The 17,216-nt window shown below is 32.4% G+C and overlaps 1 protein-coding gene and 1 long non-coding RNA gene across 2 annotated transcripts in view; one reads left to right on the top strand and one right to left on the bottom strand.

The window, feature by feature from the left end:
- The window catches only part of LOC149065479 (uncharacterized), a 35,269-nt gene extending 26,671 nt beyond the window's left edge, over nucleotides 1–8,598 (bottom strand). Inside the window, exons 1-2 of the long non-coding RNA XR_016195633.1 lie at nucleotides 7,456–8,598; nucleotides 2,179–2,317 (exon numbers count right to left, since the gene is read on the bottom strand). This is a non-coding gene — a long non-coding RNA (uncharacterized LOC149065479). The remainder of the gene's footprint in view (nucleotides 1–2,178; nucleotides 2,318–7,455) is intronic.
- The window catches only part of LOC149065478 (uncharacterized), a 140,629-nt gene extending 124,983 nt beyond the window's left edge, over nucleotides 1–15,646 (top strand). Inside the window, exons 19-21 of the mRNA XM_089253951.1 lie at nucleotides 581–821; nucleotides 2,058–2,646; nucleotides 10,192–15,646. Of these exons, the coding sequence (XP_089110077.1) occupies nucleotides 581–821; nucleotides 2,058–2,646; nucleotides 10,192–10,206 (845 nt within the window). The 3' untranslated portion in view covers nucleotides 10,207–15,646. The remainder of the gene's footprint in view (nucleotides 1–580; nucleotides 822–2,057; nucleotides 2,647–10,191) is intronic.
- Nucleotides 15,647–17,216: the final 1,570 nt, after the last annotated feature.

Below are 17,216 nucleotides of genomic sequence, written 5' to 3'. Positions count from 1 at the left end.
GTTGGTTTTCTGTGGTTCTAAAATTCAAGGTGCAAATGCGAGCCGATCTACCCTTTAAGAAATCTCGCCACAGAGAGCAACAGATTTACAAACAGTAGAAATGTAATTCAATCATAACACATCACTCACTTCACTTCTGAAATATAGATGGCAGTACACATACACACTCAGGCCATTAGGTACACACACAGTTACATTTCCGGCACAACTCACTAGGTAGTAAATTGCCCATAGATGGTGATAGTATAACGCATATTATATATATATATATAATAGAATTGTGCTTGGTTTGACAGAAAGAAAAAAAAAGAATGATTTCCATCTGTAGCGAGAAAAGGCAACCCACAAAGTTCTCACAAACTTTGTGTGCACCACAGGTCTGAAAGGGTTATAATTTTGCTAATCAGTATTATTTTTATTTACATTTTTTTTCATTTTCTTCAGAAAATGGTACATGATCTTAGGTAGATAATCCCTACTATAAATAATGTGAGGAGTTGCATTTACGTATATAATACATGAAATGCATGTTATCTAATTTTTTCCCCTGTTCTTAATTTCACGAAATTTGTATTTTTAGGTTGTAATCAAAAAAGTGGAACTTTTAACAGGAATAGCCTATCGTCATTGTCTTCCAGCAGTTTGTCATTGAAGCGTGTTAATTCGCAAAAAGAAGTTACGAGCAAAATTTCTTCTATTTGGAAAAAAAGTGAAAGCAGCTCATCTGCAAATAGTCCAGTTACAGAAAATTCATTTTCAGAAAAATCTTCAAATACACCTAACCGGATACGATTTTCAACATCCAAAAAGCTTTCAAACAGGTATGATATTTATTTTAAAATTTTAATTTTTAAATTTTTTTACACCCTGTCTTTTTTTTATTTATTGTGCAGCACAAACCATTGTACAGTAAAATCTAGATATACCCTATTCTGTGGAGTAAAAGAAATATTGTTGTAGGAGGATTATATTGATAGGCATCATGATCACAGGTGGAAAATATTTATTTATCCATCACACAAAAAAATAATTACAGCGATTTCTTGTAGATAAGCCACTCTGGGATATACAGTCAATTAACAATCAGTCAAATTCTGATGAGTCAAATATCTGTTTATCTGTTTAAATCAAAGTTTTCTCTCAGCTATAGAACCTTCAATATTATTTTACTGTTGAAATTTTACTTTTACTTGACCATGAATTTTAATAAAATTGCATTTATCCTCCCAGTGAGGAATTATAGATGTGACATACACATAATTAAAAAGGAATTTCTTTCTTCTCCCTCCCTTTTCTTGTCCAGCTTTTTAAATAAACTAGCAAACCACAATTAACTTGCTCACCTGTGCTACCAAACGAATAAGGCAAATACCAGGAAATACTAAAAAAATTAGTTGGCACTTAAGTTCGTATCAGAGCTGGAGGAAGACCAGCAGTTTAAAATGAAGCTGGTGGATTTGTTTTAAATGGATTCTAACTTGTCTATATTGCAGAGAGTATGGGGGAGGGGGATCTCAGATTTAGAAGGCATATGAGAGTACTGGAAGGATATAGGTTAGGAAGCAGAGATGTTAAAGGTAATGGGTGGAGTTTTTTTAAGGTTTCAGCAAAGAAAACAGGTTTTTGGAGACACTTTTGAAAGACGTAATCAACATGGAGATTCCAACAGAGGTTCACAGAAATTGTTATGCCCAGATATTTGTAATGAGAAATCTTGGTGATTATAGAATTGTTTATATAGTAAGATGATTCAAGGGAAAGTCTTGTGAGTAAGTTTCATTTTAACTATTTTTGAGAGGTTTAGGGGCAATTACTGGGACAAACTCCATTCACATAGAAAAATATCAAAAATGATGTAAAATCTCCACTCCAGGCAATGTTAAATTGAATGACAGGGTGGAAAGAGATATATGGAATAAGCCCAGTGGGGGGCAGTGTACTGGCATTGAATCACTAGAATACTATTTTACTGCATTAATATTTATTTTATTTTATTATTTTTGTAGAACTTTTCCTGAAATTGTGATTAGACATGATATCTGTGCTTTTCATTTCAGATCAAATTCAACTACATCACATCAAGTGAGTGTAGGGCACAATGGAGGACAGGAAAAAGGTAAATCAGAGTCAAGTTCTAATGTCAAGAAACCTGGTGTACTTAAGGCTCATCCTACAAACCTTTCTTCTTCCAGTGCATCTTCTTCATCAGCTACTTTTTCTCGAAAAAGAAGTTCAGTTACTTCTTCTTCGTGTTCCAGCCAAGTCAGAATCACTAATCTTTCTAGTTCCAGACTTCAATCTTTCTCTAAAAACACTCCTGCAACAAGATCACAGCAACTAAGCAGTTTGGTTCAACGGAATACTGTGAAACCTTACAAAATGATATCAGAGCAAGTTCCTGCTGTACAGGATGTACTTTTGCAGCCAAAAGAAAAACCATTATCTTTAAATGACGTGAAAACATCAGCAGTGTCAGCTGTTGTTTCACCTTTCAACTACACTCCTTCTAGTTGTAAACAACAAAGTTCTACCGATGATCAAAACTGTAATGTTAATGCTAAGCCATCAGAAGAAATAGCTGATGGTGAGGACTCTGAAAACAGTGAATCTCTCTCTGGAAGTGGGAAAAAGTGTCTTGTTACAATGGTGTGAGCATAATTTTAATGTTCCAGTAATATTTATTACACTGATTTCAGTCATAGTTTTCAATCACGATATCCAAAAAAAATTTAAAATGTCTTTCATTTCCATTATATCTACACTTATAAGAAAGTATTACAATATTTTGATAATTACAGAGTTATTGCTAAATTCCCTTTGTCACATTTTACTGGTTAACTGTTGATTCTAGAGGCATACTTCCAATTAGAAAAAGTATCCAAATAATGTGTAGAACTCAAATGTGTCATTCATGTTGCAAGAGGTTGTATATATAGTTATCAAAATAAAAAAATTAAATTTTTGTACGGACACTCTGCCCTCAAAAACCCAATTAAAAAGTTGTTGCCCTGTGTCTCCTGAGGCAAACAAAAAAACTTTCACGTTTCTAAGTGCAATATTTGCAGAATATTTGATTTCAAAAATTAGAGGAAAAGGGTCATTCAAGTATTACATCAGCATCACATCGAGGGGAGAGAGGGGGTTTCCGATTTGCTGACTTTTGATGACACGGGGGAAGGGGGATTTGGTTGATGCTTACGTCATCAACCAGTCTTTATAAAAATATTAAATATTCTTAATGGCATCTTACTCTGTGTGCCAAAAATGAGATAAATCTTTTGCTAGTTTGTGGGCACCTGAACTAACATTCTTACTATTGAAAAGTCCCCTACAGAGCCACTTTAGTGATCTCTAAATGTTTCGCAGATCCAAGTGATTGATCTGGAAATGTGTTCGGCTACTTAAGTGCTCTGGAATTGTGCCGCACATCACTCAAGCGATCTGTAATTATGCCGCAGATCACTTAAGTAATCTGGGAATGTGCTGCGGGTAACTTGAGTGACCTAGAGCTGCACTGGGAGCCACTTAAGTGCTCTAAAACTGTTGCATATGTCACTCAAGGGATCTCTAAAGGTACCATGGATTGCTTAAGTGTTCTGGAACTGTGTACGGGTCACTTAAGTGATCTGTGAATGTGCCATGAGCCTACTTAAGTGATCTGTGAATGTGCCATGAGCCTACTTGAGTGATCTGTGAAAGTGCCATGAGCCTACTTGAGTGATTTGAAAATGTGCCATGGGCTGCTTAAATGCTCCAGAACTCTGCCATGGGTCACCTAGGCGATTTGTAAATGTGCCGCTTCAGTTCATTTTTACAAAATTAGGTTTGAGGTGGCTTGTCACGTCAGATACCCCCAGGGCCACATTTGGTCCGTGGACCAAGGGTGTCCCATATATGCAATGAATGGCGGATTGCAAGGAATTTCTTAAAAAAGAAATTTTGAGTTCTTAGCCTTCAAATAGCATTGAAATTGACAGAAATCGATCACATTAACATACATTACATAACATAACATTTCCTTTCGAAATTTTAATTTTTAAAAAGTATATTTTTGCATTAAAAAAATAAATTTTTGATCATCTGGTGGGTGGGATCCCGCGTGTCTCTGATCCCACCAATATGTGTTAGGAGGTATGGGGCAGAGATGACAAAACTTTGCTGACAAATGGGGAGGGGGGTCAGAGTTTTGCCTACTTTTGCTGACAGGGGGGTCAAAAATGACTAAAAAATTTAACTGTTTTATAATCGTTTTAATATATAGGGTTAATAAAAATATTACATTTGATTAATGAAAACCACCAAGGAGATACCTAGGTCCCATACTGGTTGTTACAATGAAGTTAATTTATGAACACTACCATTGTCATACAATATAAAATATAATTACAGTGTTTAGTAATTTTGGAGAGAAAAAAAATCATGAAAAAATCAATATATACACACACACATATAATGCATAAGATAGCATAAGATATATATATAATACAATATTATGATGCAACGGGCAGGGGGTGCCTTATTACTTACATAAAAAAAATCTATAAATCAACATGAGATTATATAATATGATTTGAATAATACAGCAGAGTTGATAGCAAGGGAATTTTAAACGAGAACTTAACCAGTCGGAGTGGGAAGTCAATCTACAGCAAAGAACGGAGTGTGAATTTGAGGATGAATTCAAATTTGCTGATGTAATACTTGAATGGCCCCAAAGTTGGGAAAAAATAGCATAAACTAATGGACGATGACAGAGGCACTGACATGAAGAAAACATTGGAGAGGCTGAAAGTTGCTGGTTCTCCTGTATATATGGGATTCATTGCATATATGCAGGAGAGAGAGGGAGAGGATTGCATTGTTTTTTTTTTTAATTATTGAGGGTGCTCAGCTCTTTTACGAAATTTATTAGGGGGCCTCAAATGATCTTTGCCCCTAGGTTCTGGCACCTATGGACAATGCTTCTTTCCCTGACAGGGGTCTGTCCAGACTTTTTGTAGGGTCTGTTTTTGTAAAAATTTTCCTTATTTTTGTGAAAAGGATCATTATTTTTGCTAAAAGAATCATTGTTTTTGTGAAAAAATAAGTAATAAAAATAAGTTTTGTGGGAAGCAAAGTAATCTAATCAGTTTATCACAAAAGAAATGAAATTCCAAATTTATGGTTTAACTAACTTCTATTTCGTGAAGGGTCCGTTTTTCAGGTCCAGAATTTTATAAAGGATATGTTTTTAGATCCATAATTTTGTGAAGGGTCTGGAAAATGGACCCAAAATTTTGGTTGGACAGACTCCTATGATTTATGCTGTTCTTTACAAACTTTCCTCTAATTTTTAAATACAAATATCTCTGCAAATATTGCACTTAGAAACTTGTATTTTTTTTGTTAACCTCAGGAGAGACGGGGCAACCACTTTTTAATTGAGTTTTTGAAAACAGTGTGTCCGTTAAAAGTTTAATTTTTTTTATTTTAAAACCTATACAAAACCCTTTGCAACATGAATGACATATCTGGATTCTGCACGTTATTTTATTTATTTTTTTTAATTGGAAGTATGCCTCTAGTATCAGTAGTTCACCAGTAAAATGTGGTAAGGGGAATCAAGTAATCACCCTGTACAAGTAGGCATGAAGAAACATTATTGTTTGATTAGGTTGCATAGTGACTATATAACATTAATGCTTAAATACAATGAAGGTCAATAGAATTCAAAATTCAATACGTATTATTTAACCCCTCCAATATATGTTCTCATTCCTCTAACTTCTTTAAATGAAATTCATTTTATGTTTCTCTGGACAGAAATTAGCCAAAAATAGAAGCTACAATTTCATCAAGATGCAGAATAGGGAGAAAAGAGGTGTCTGATTAGAATTTTTTCACTTGTGGATTCCCCAGAATGGTTTTTGTGATAAGTCTAAAGATAAAGAGATAACAATAGCTGATGCGCCTATACTGTACACTGAGACTGGGGGCCGTCTATGAGTAAATATTTAATGAACTTATAGTTTTCTGGTGAGCAAGAAAGTTACATAAAACGTGTATTTTTTTCCAACTACACACAATCAAAGACAAGAAAAATGTGCCCTTACTAGTGATTTGTATTTAAAGTCTGGTGGGGTGTGTGTGCGTGTGTTTATGCATTTTTTTTATTGAAGTGTATAGATTTATTTTTGTTTCTATCAGCTTTAACCTTCTCTGTGGCAATTACGAGATACCTCACCTAACTTCATGCTTTGTATTCAGAAATGTGAGATGTCTCACCTCCTTAAAATAGCATAGCGTCTTATTTTAGGAATGATGAGTCCAAAGACTTTGTAATATTTGATTCTCACTAGAATATATTTTCAATTCCCACTGAACCATTCAGATCAATTGCCAGTGGGCAGAGCCAGTTTTTGTTTATATATTCATTGCAGAGGGAGATAGTGTTTGAAATGTACCTTTTTACCTTTCATTTGGGATAATATAGAAATATGTGTAAAATATAAATAATAGAAAAAGATAAGAGTATTTTTCTCTTCCTCAGTTTATTATTCTCCGAGTTGGGGAGAGAAAGTACTATCACATCACAAAATAGAAAAAAATCTCCTTGATAAAAAAAATATACATTTTACAGAGGGTTTGGTTATTTCCACTGTCCCGAAGGGGTTAATAAAAGCTGTCAGATTCTTGTGCATATATCAGATGCAAAAGGGCCACCTTCCCAGATGACACACCTTTGGTACATTCTTGAGGGGGAGCTGAGTGCATAACAAAATACTATACTAAATAGAACATGGTTAATTTAACCTTTTGGATAGTTTGATTTTTTCGCAGTCCCCTTGAACTTTGAATTAATCAAGTTGAACTTAATAAAGAAGACGAGTAGGTAAGGCAAAAAATCATCACGCCAAAAACGAGCAACAGTTACTACCATGATGCCTAATATGATGTAAAAAAATAACAGCTTATATATCTGATTCGTGGCATACTCTGTGGAACACGAGGAGTTGTTTCTGAAGGACACAAATAATATATCTGATTCAGATAGGACCTCATATGATCTTATCAGAAAATCATGTATAGAAATAATGCATTGACATGATATGCTTACTTCCTTCCTCCAGAAATATATATATATAGATTTTATTTTTATCATATATCATCATCATCAACCATTTTCAATCCACTGCTGGATGAAGGCCTCTAAATTTTTCTATCATCACACATATATATATATATATATATATATATATGATATTATATATCTTTAACTTCTTAACATACAGGGCGAGATATCTCAGCCCCGTGTAGATAGAAGAAATACATTTGAACTCTCTCTTCTTTTCTCTTCAGACTCTCTATACATAACCTTATAAACAGGAATTGTTTTCCTCCCTTTTACTTCAGTATTATCTTTTTTCCCTTTTTCTCTCACTAGGGTTTCATGAGTAAAAATATAAAATTACATACTTGGGGAAAGGGTGGCCAGGAGACAAGGAAAGAATTGAGAAGACCTGCTTCCTCTCATCTTTTTTTCCTTTCATTTCCTATATGTAAAAAGTAATACCAGTTTTTTTAAGGTTTATCTCTGGTACTTCAACTGTACATCATTCAAATTTCTTTGCTAAAAGTTTTTATTTTTAAACATGTGATAATTTTCTGAGCAATAGATTTTTTTTGAAGAGCTATGAAAAGCCTTTTAGTATGAGTATTAGTTACTATAGATACTAGACTAACTATAGTTACCAGCAATAATAGTTCTTATTGTGAGTTCATTTATCAATAATTCTAATGGTTTGAGATACCATAAATCAGGATAACTTTGGAACTGGAGGTGCAACTTTGGGACAGTGGATTATTTTCAGCTTTCAAATTTCCAGCCAATGCCATATGTTCTATCTGTCAGTCCCAAAGTTACCCTGGTTTATGGTAAGCATTTCATTCCTATAGTACACTTCTAATTTTCTACCCATTTTACACATCTTTTTTTCAACCTATATTTAAAAAAAATGAAACCAGGTGAACTCATTTTTTTTACCAGTGATTTATTTATCTTAGTTATTTCTGGTTAACCATTAAGAATAAATGTTCCTAAAATATATGTATTTTGAATATTTTTAGAAACAATCTGAATAAAACCATGATTAAAATATGTGTACCAATTGCAATCTTAAAAATATAATAGGCCCATATTCAAGTCTCATAAAAAAACAAAAAAAAAGCAGGTGATGTTAGTTTTAAACATAATGGCTGAATAAACTGGAGCATATTTAGAACATAAGTAAAAATGTGAGACCACGTAATATTCATGTCATGATTCGAAATACAGAAAATATTTGGCTGATGTTAAGGCTTCAGCCAATCAAAATTTTCTGTCCATAAATATTGAGTGATTAAAAACTTGATACAAGTTACAATTTTTTCATATATATATATATATATACAGAGTGCATAGCAAAAAAGGGGTATAGCATTTTAATGGTGAACAGTTGATTCTAGGGGTGTACTTTCAATTAGAAAAAGTTTCCAAATAATGTGCAGTACTCATATGTCATTCGTAACCATTTCTCTTGCATTTATGTTGTTTTTTCCCAATTTTTCTGCCTTTTTCGAATTTTAATATCTCAGTGAATATTGCACTTAGAAACATGGAATTTTTTTTGTTGGCATCAAGAGAAACAGAACAACAAATTTCTAATTTGGTTTTGGGGCACACAGAGCTGTATAAAAAATTATTTTTTTATTTTAATAGTTATACAACTTCTTGAAACATGAATGACATTTATGAGTACTACACATTATTTGGAAAATTTTTCTAATTGGAAGTATACCTCTAGGATCAACGGTTTGCCAGTAAATTGTCATACCTCCTGTTTGCTATGCACCCTGTACACAGGGTGATTAAAAAAAGGTGGGAAAACTTTAAGAGTTGACAGTACACACTAATACAAACAATCATCATCAAAGAATGCATAGTCTAACATGAAACACAAACTCACTAGCGCGTTTCAAAACGGCTGCTCCGCAAACGTTAAAATGGTATTTCTGATGAAATTTATTGGGAGAAAAAGAACACCATGCATGCAAATGTAACCTAGGGAGGAAGAAGAAACTGTATGCAAATCTGCATCACAGTGAATAAAAGGCATGGACGCCAGCCCTGTAAAGTTATTCCAGCATGCAACCATTTTAACAGTTGTAACGTACAGGATAATGGCGCACTTTTGTGATACTCAGTCTGCGCCTTTTATTCACTGTGATGCAGATTTGCATATGGTTTCTTCTTCTTCCCCAGGCTACATTTGCATGCATATGGTGTTCTTTTTCTCCCGATAAATTTCAACAGGAATGCTGTTTTAACATTTTCAGACTGGCTGTTTCAAAACGCACTAGCGTGTTAGCATTTCATGTTAGACCATGCATTCTCTGATGACAATTGTTCGTATTGGTGTGTACTATCACCTCTTAAAGTTTTTCCTATCTTTTCTGAATCACTCTCTATAATATGTAAAAAAATGAAGAGAATTAACATAGTGACATAAGGCATTTTTTAAAAATTTTATTCCAGTTGAATAACATTCAAGCTATAAAATTGAGAATTTAAATAAATGACGCAAAGTTTTTTAAATATATGTTCAGTCACTGCGATTAAAAACTATTAGGGTCAAGTTGGGTAAATATGTTAGACTCAAAAAGGAGGGCAATTATGATACACCTTAAAAAAAAGCACTTTATTGTTGACCAAACCAAACCTCAAAAAATATATTTGAATTGCTCATTTCTTACTCATGTCCTATTATCTCTTAAAAAATTTGAAGCATTGAAGGCATTAAAAAAATTGACACATACATTTTTTTAGTCAAAAACTTTTGTGAGGTATATCAACAACTTTTACTATAACTTGCTGCAGAATGAAGATATTTATTATTAATGTATATAAAAATGTAGGGGAAGAAATTTCCTTTTTCAGGCTATATTTACGTTTATATTAATATCATATTCTTTGTGGTGTTTATTTAGCTGCAAAGTAGAAGGGCAAATATGATACACTTTTTAACAATTGTTTATATTACAGGTTATATTTGCTGATCAGCTGATTCTATATATGCACTGTTTTTATTTGTGCTTTGGTTTATTTTATTCAAGTTAGGGTTTTTAAGTGTTTTAAGGCCTTTCAGGCTTACGTTTCTTGTTTCTTTGTTTCAGGTTAGGCCTAATTGAAGAGTTATCCTGGCTTAATTAAATGAACTCAGTATTACTAAAAGGTATTGCATACACAGCACTTTTTAGTAACTCGCAAGCAATTTCAACTATAAAATGCCAAACAAATATGTCAAAAAGCTACCACATAAGCAAAAAATCTGCTTATGTGGTTGCGCCACTTCTGCAATTCTAAATGCTAATTATAACCTGATTTAATTGAGGCTTTTGTCAAATAAGTTAAAAATATATCTAAATAAATTTTGCAAGACAAGCGTGTATCTAATATCACTTAATTTGTATAAAAAAATGAAATTCTTTACTATACAAAAATTTGGCATGCAAAAGTTTGGTTTTTTGTATGATATTTGCCCTACCTGACCCCCTATTTAAATAAAAAATAAAAAAACCAATTTCTTAACCTCCCATGGCTCACCTCCAGAAAAACATACATATTGTAAGTTTTTTGTTGAACATACAGATATAAATGGGTTCCATCAGCATATTTTTAATTCAAACAATACATCAGCATAGAAATTTAATTAATTGAAGGGGATATTTTCATTAGCTAAAATGGTTAATCAAGCATAAAATATACAGTTTGCCTTGATTTTAATGTTATTTATAAACAGATAAGATTTGCTTAGCAAAGAGTTGAATATTTTTTTACTTAGAATCCTCTTAATTTTGTGCAATTTTATGAATCTCGCTGAACACATAAAATTTCAGCTGCTCTCAAAAAAATGACACCAACAAGAAATCAACTACAGTCAAACCTCGTGAATGAGTCACTCATGAGAGAGCAAAAATATGACCGTGGAGTGATTCATTAAACAGAATAGGCCATGGCCATACTAATTCCTGTCTCCCTATCAATGCATTCATGCAAAAAAAAAAAAAATTTAATTATTCAAACGAGTTGTCATAGAAATTGATTACTCATGTTTTTTTAAATTAAAGTGAAAGCTCAATATAATGGTACTCTGCGGACCAAGAAAAAATATCGCTGTAGAGGGACTATCGGTTATATCAAGAGGCGGTAGTTTAACATTAGACTACAGGCATTTCCAAAGAAACCTTGAAAATTGAAAAAATATGGTTGTAGAGGGATTCATCGTTATATCAAAAATTTATTGTTATATCAAATATTACTGTAATGAGGTTTCACCGTAATTATATATATAATGCAGGGCTCCCACTCGTCCTGCTTTCCCTACTTTTTGATAAAATATTCTACTTTTGTCCTACTTTCTCGATTTTGTCATACTTTTCCTACTTTTTTACCAAATCCCATCAACAAAATTTGTGTAATTGATTTTGATTGAACAGGGAATCATTGATATATTGCCAAATGTTACAAATATTGTAGATTGTAATTAATGATTCTGCCGGAGCAAAAATTGTATTGTTTTTAAGGTTGTTTGTGAACCAATTGGTTTATTGATGTTCTTTTGCTTGGTTTGAGGGTTCAACAAGTAGAGTAGTCATTAAAAACTTCTGCCTGGATGGGAAAAATAATTTTGTATTTACTACTTCATGGTCTTGGACAGTAACTAACATTCATCATTCAAAGTTATAGTCCACATTTTGTGTATAGGTGAAACAGCAGTTTGCATAACAAAGTAATTGGATACATAGGCCTATTCTAGGTTTGGTGATTGTGATGCTGCCCAATAGCATTCAATTGTCTTCTGTATTTTTAGGGCATGCAGAGGCATAAACAGTATTTACAGTGCTCAGCAAAGAGCTAGAAATGAAAGCGCTTAATTTGTCAAAAATGATTACACTGGCATTGTGAGCAGCAAAATGTGAACAAATCCCTTTAAATCTGAATCATGTATATATAGTTTTATAATTGCATTTTTATTGGGTTACTGTATTTTTGAAATATGTGACATCCATATTTGTTATGGGCATCTTTTTCTCAGCCACCTCGTTGGGCATTTTGCCTGTTGTGGCCTTGTATTTTGGCTACAAGGTTTGACAATGCAGTAAAACCATCACTTTGACTTATTTACATTAGACCTTGTAATTTACACATTGTGCACTGTGCTATTGGAAGTGTTCATTGTGCAACAGTTTGAATTACAAAGCAGTTGGATACATAGGCCTATTCTAGGTTTTGTGATTCTGATGCAACCCAATAGCATTCAATTGTCTTCTCTATTACAATGCTCAGCAAAGCGCTATAAATATATGTCAAAAACGATTACATTGGTATTGAACAGTAAAATGTAAACAAATCCCTTCCAGTAAAACCATCCAGTTCACCTTGACTTATTTACATCAGACCTTGTAATTTACACATTTTTCACTGTGCTTTTGAAAGTGGTCTCGAAGGAGCGTCATTCTTAAAAAATGTACATGTCTTCATAATTTGCTGTGCATTGTCAAAGAGAGTTGGCAAACTGCACTTTGGAAGACTCTAAAAAAAAAGAATGTAATATATATTGTGAGGAGAGACAGAAAAGATTTATCTGCTTTTTCTAATACACTTTTTTGGCCAAAAATTGTTTTTGCAACCAAGTCATTTCTGTCATTTTGCTTTGGCTTGAGTCAATATATATTACAGGATACTGAAATAGTGCTATGAAAAAAAAATTTAATTTTTTAAATTTAAAAATCATAAAAAAATTTTTTTTAGGGATTTTTTTTCATATATTATGCTATGATTATGTTGTATAAGAGAGGGTTACACTCCCCGTCCTACTTTTTAATCTTGCTTTTTCCTACTTTTCTAATTTTTTGAGTGGGAGCCCTGTTAATGTTTATTTGCTACATAATTATGCATTTGAATAACCCAAAATATTACCTTTCTCAATTTTTGAAAATTCACAACTTTTCTGTATGTTTATGGAAACCAAAGTACTGTTATCTTGTATTGCAGTTTACTTCTTTTGGAACATCAAAAAATGAAAAATATTCTTCGAAAAAAAAATTGTTTATTTTTCACTTAAAAAAACTGGAGTTTCGTTTGTATGGAATTGGTAGTCAAAGCGATACTTTTCAACGAAGAAAATAAAAATTGGAAATCTCTGTGTATGAAGAGTGTCTGATTTGAATGGTAATTTTTAAAAGAATGCTTTCACAAAAGTCACCCCTTAAGCAGAGTGGGGGTGGGGGACACACACATCAGCAGTTCAATAATATTAGAACCCCATAGAGAACAATTGGAATTTCTAAACCTGGTACACAGAGTGATGGGTAACGGATGACCATTACCTGGGTAACACACTAACAAGGTTTGACTGTACTTCTAGATAAAAAGTATTGTATTTACATACCCATTGCCATATTGTTTACTGAAATAACTTTATAAGATATACTTTCTAAAATACCAAAAAATTGAGAAAAGAATTTGTGACCATGTAATTGACATGTATATTCAAATATACACAGGACCATAGAGGGGTAAGGACTGGATAATATTTTTTTTTTACCCAGGCAAATATTTTGATTCACACTCAATAGTTATCACCTGACTAACCCATGAAGAATTTCTCCCACTTTTGTTTTTAATCTTTTTTTATTCAATCACATGACATTCAACATTTACAATAAATTTGCATCATTTTTTGCAAATCTTTGTAATGAATAGTGCCATTGATTGCTTTAAGTGTACTTTAAAAAGTTTTTGTTTCAAGAAATGTGTCTTTTCATATATATATTTACATGCACATTTTCTGTTCACATGCTTGAAAAGTACAATTAATTCCCAATTTAACATCACTATTTATTTTGCAGAATTCTGGCACTATATCAAATTAAGGTTTTAATTCCTGTACATGGAAGATTTGTTAACTGAAAATTTCTGGTGCTAAACAGGGTTGGTATGATAACAGGGTTTGACCGTATGTTGTAAAAATGGAGTTTTATATGAAATTTACATAACACATGCAGAGAATAATGAGCCTTTTTAAAAGCGAGACTATTCTACGATAACTCATATTTTTCAAGTACACTTTAGCTCCGTTTACATGTGCAATATTGTGGTAGAATTGGAAGTTCTAGTACCCACTTGACGATTTTTTCCCTCATAAGGAAAGAAATGGATTTAATTTCCCATTTCCCAAGTAAACAGGGATTTCAATGACCCATTTGCATTTTTCTTCTCAATTTGCCACCCATCCTGTATCATCATACATCAATAAAAAAATAGTTTTACACATACTGTGCAAGTGGGTTATTCTGATGTCACAGAGTGATGAGAAACACAATTTAACAGATTATTCCACTTCTGAATGCAAATGGGTTAAGAAAAAAAATTATATTTCTGAATAAGAAAAAACCTCACTTTCAGAGAATGAGAGATAGCACTGTTGAAACATGCAAGAAAGAATCCAGTACAAAATCCATTCATGAAAATCTCATGCAGTTATATGTGTAGTGATTTTTGATTGTTTCCTCCCAATACAACAAAGTTTTAGTACATAATTTTTTTGCACTGTGTTGATTTTGCTTCATTGTAAAAAAAGAATGTAATTTTTAATACAAAAAATTGAATAATTCATATTTTCTTGGTTTCATGCTCTGTACAGGGCAAATTTTGAAATTTTGAACATTTGGGAATTTTTGAGTTATGAACATTTGCTTTTGTCACTGTGTACTTATTAAATAACTATATATTTTGAAAGCACCAAAAACATCATTAAAACTACAATTTAAAATATATTTCTTGTGATAAAATCTGTTGATATTTTTCATTGGTGCCTTTTATAAATGAGGAAGATCTTACTAGCGTGTTTCCTTTGGCTCTTCCAATTTCAATTGAATTTCTAGTCTGCGCCAATTTCTTTCTCTTTATGGTTGTATATATATTTTTTGTTTGTTTGAGTATCCAAAACTTGTCATAATTGTCTGAAAATCAATTTTTCCACAAAAAAACTAGCAGCACAAATTTTTTTATTAATTTTTTTTACGGAGTACTTATTTATGTGATGCAATCCATAGTGTTTACAATGGAAATTTTACCTTTTTTTTAATTTACCAAGCTGTAAATAATTTGAAATGGTAGAAATAAATTTTAACAGAAAAGATTTTAACTTATTATATATATATTGTACATTTTTCCCCAATTTAAAAAAAATGCATTTATATTGTAAATATATATCTTCAACTATGTATATATATATACTGCATATAATGTATTTATACAATAATTGTTTATTAAGGTGAATTAATGCTCTTGCACATATGATAGTTTAATTGTAAAATATATATATATAACATGTGCTCATTTTGCAATTCATTAAACAAGATAAGAGCTTAAGTAACAGTTTGTTTTTCAAGTTTTGCTTTGTGAATTTGTCATACCGGAAATATGTTGCATGTTAAATTATATGCAGCTTCCCTCAATGTTATTCATTGTACTGTGATGAATTTTTAAACCAATAAAAAGTGTGCAGTTTACTGTCTTATAACATATGGATAGCCTTAACCGTGAATAAATGAGGTACTTTTTTGCATTTGTTATAGTTTTTCTATTGCTTTAAACCAGTGTCTCCCAAAGTGGGCAATGGAATCATAAGCTATGTCCTCACTAGTGCACCTTCTTTCAACAGCTTTCAACTTTCAATATAGTTTTTTTTTTCTTTACTGCAGAACACTATCGCATGCCTCTAGTGGCATGCCCTTTTTCTGTCTACACCTATACGGCAAAACCTTTCAATTCAGATGCTAATGCAACTGTCGTAGCGGATACAATTTCCCCATTTTAATGTAAAAAAAGTGAGGGAAAATTGCATGATAAAAGATGAAAAAAACATAGGTGAAATCATCCAAAATACACAACTTCGGAATAAGTTAAAATTAAACTAAGTCGTTCGTCAACTTTAACAGAAAATATTCAAGTCAAAGAAATTAATAAAATAGTATCCTTCTATTTTGTACTTACTTGCTGCTTTTGTAATCTCATGCATATTTTTAAAAAAAATTCGTTCAAAATTATAGTCGACACAGTATTATTTTTCTCAAGTGTTAATTGATACACCAGGGCACTGAATTCGAATTAATAGAAGTGCATTTTTTTAAATGTTCAGATGAAATTATTATTTGTAGTAATAAAAAGTAGCAGAATATGGTGACCCGTGATTTTTCCCCGAGACGATCAAAAATTAAAATATTTTAGAACAAAAATCAGAAAATCAAAAGAAAATTCGTTTATATGTTGTTTTAATCAATTTTTAGCTTAAAAAAACGTACTTTCAACAGTTAGTAGCACAAAATTTCTCTAGAAGAGATTTCTTGTGGGCTCTTTCTGAAATTCGGTGTGCCCCCCTCCTCTAAAAATTGGTCCTGCAAACGCCTCTGGTGTTCATGAAATAATAATGGTGTTCATGTACAATAATGTTCATGAAAACAAAATCTACATGAAGCTGTACAGTTTTGAGAAAATAGCAAAAATTATTTGTATGCTGAAGGCCACAGCCTGTTCTTCATAAATTTGGGCCCTTATATATGGGCAAAAATGAATTTTTTCCCTCCCCGTCCCTCATTATACAATCTTCTTTGAGGCAACTTTTTTCTAGTTGCAAGAACACTGCCTGTACTCATCATCAAAAAGGAAGCACTGGTACGGCAAGTTTGGCATACAAATTCTTGAAATCAGGATTGTGTTCCACAAAGTGTTCAAATTGGGACGTTTATCAAGTGCTAACAACAGCATGAAATCGGACACGAGTCTAGTACTCTGGGTGCTTCAGGAAGTACCACGGTGCTCGCGAGCAACAGATTGAATGTCTGCCATAAAGTATAATTATGTAACAAGTTACACTTAAATACTCAAAAATAAATATTATTATGAGTGTTACTCAAAATAAATTCCACGTTTGGCAATATTCCACGGAAAGGAAAGTTAAAAAAAATGATACACATCAAATTTTTCGGGGCTCTAAAATTTTAAGGGCAAAGGACACATGCCCCGTTTGCCCATTCAAGAAACAGGCACTATAGAAAGGGGTCCTGCATCTGGTAAGGGTGATACTGTAACAGTTGACTTCTTCGTTTGCTTTCACTATAAAATGTTTGAAAAA

Source organism: Pholcus phalangioides, unplaced genomic scaffold, assembly GCF_987345545.1.
Source record: "Pholcus phalangioides strain wild (caught in Gottingen) unplaced genomic scaffold, Ppha-v1.0 ptg000039l_1, whole genome shotgun sequence".
NCBI lineage: Eukaryota > Metazoa > Arthropoda > Arachnida > Araneae > Pholcidae > Pholcus > Pholcus phalangioides.
Note: the sequence above shows the minus strand (reverse complement) of the source record. Positions and strands in the feature narration are given on the sequence as shown.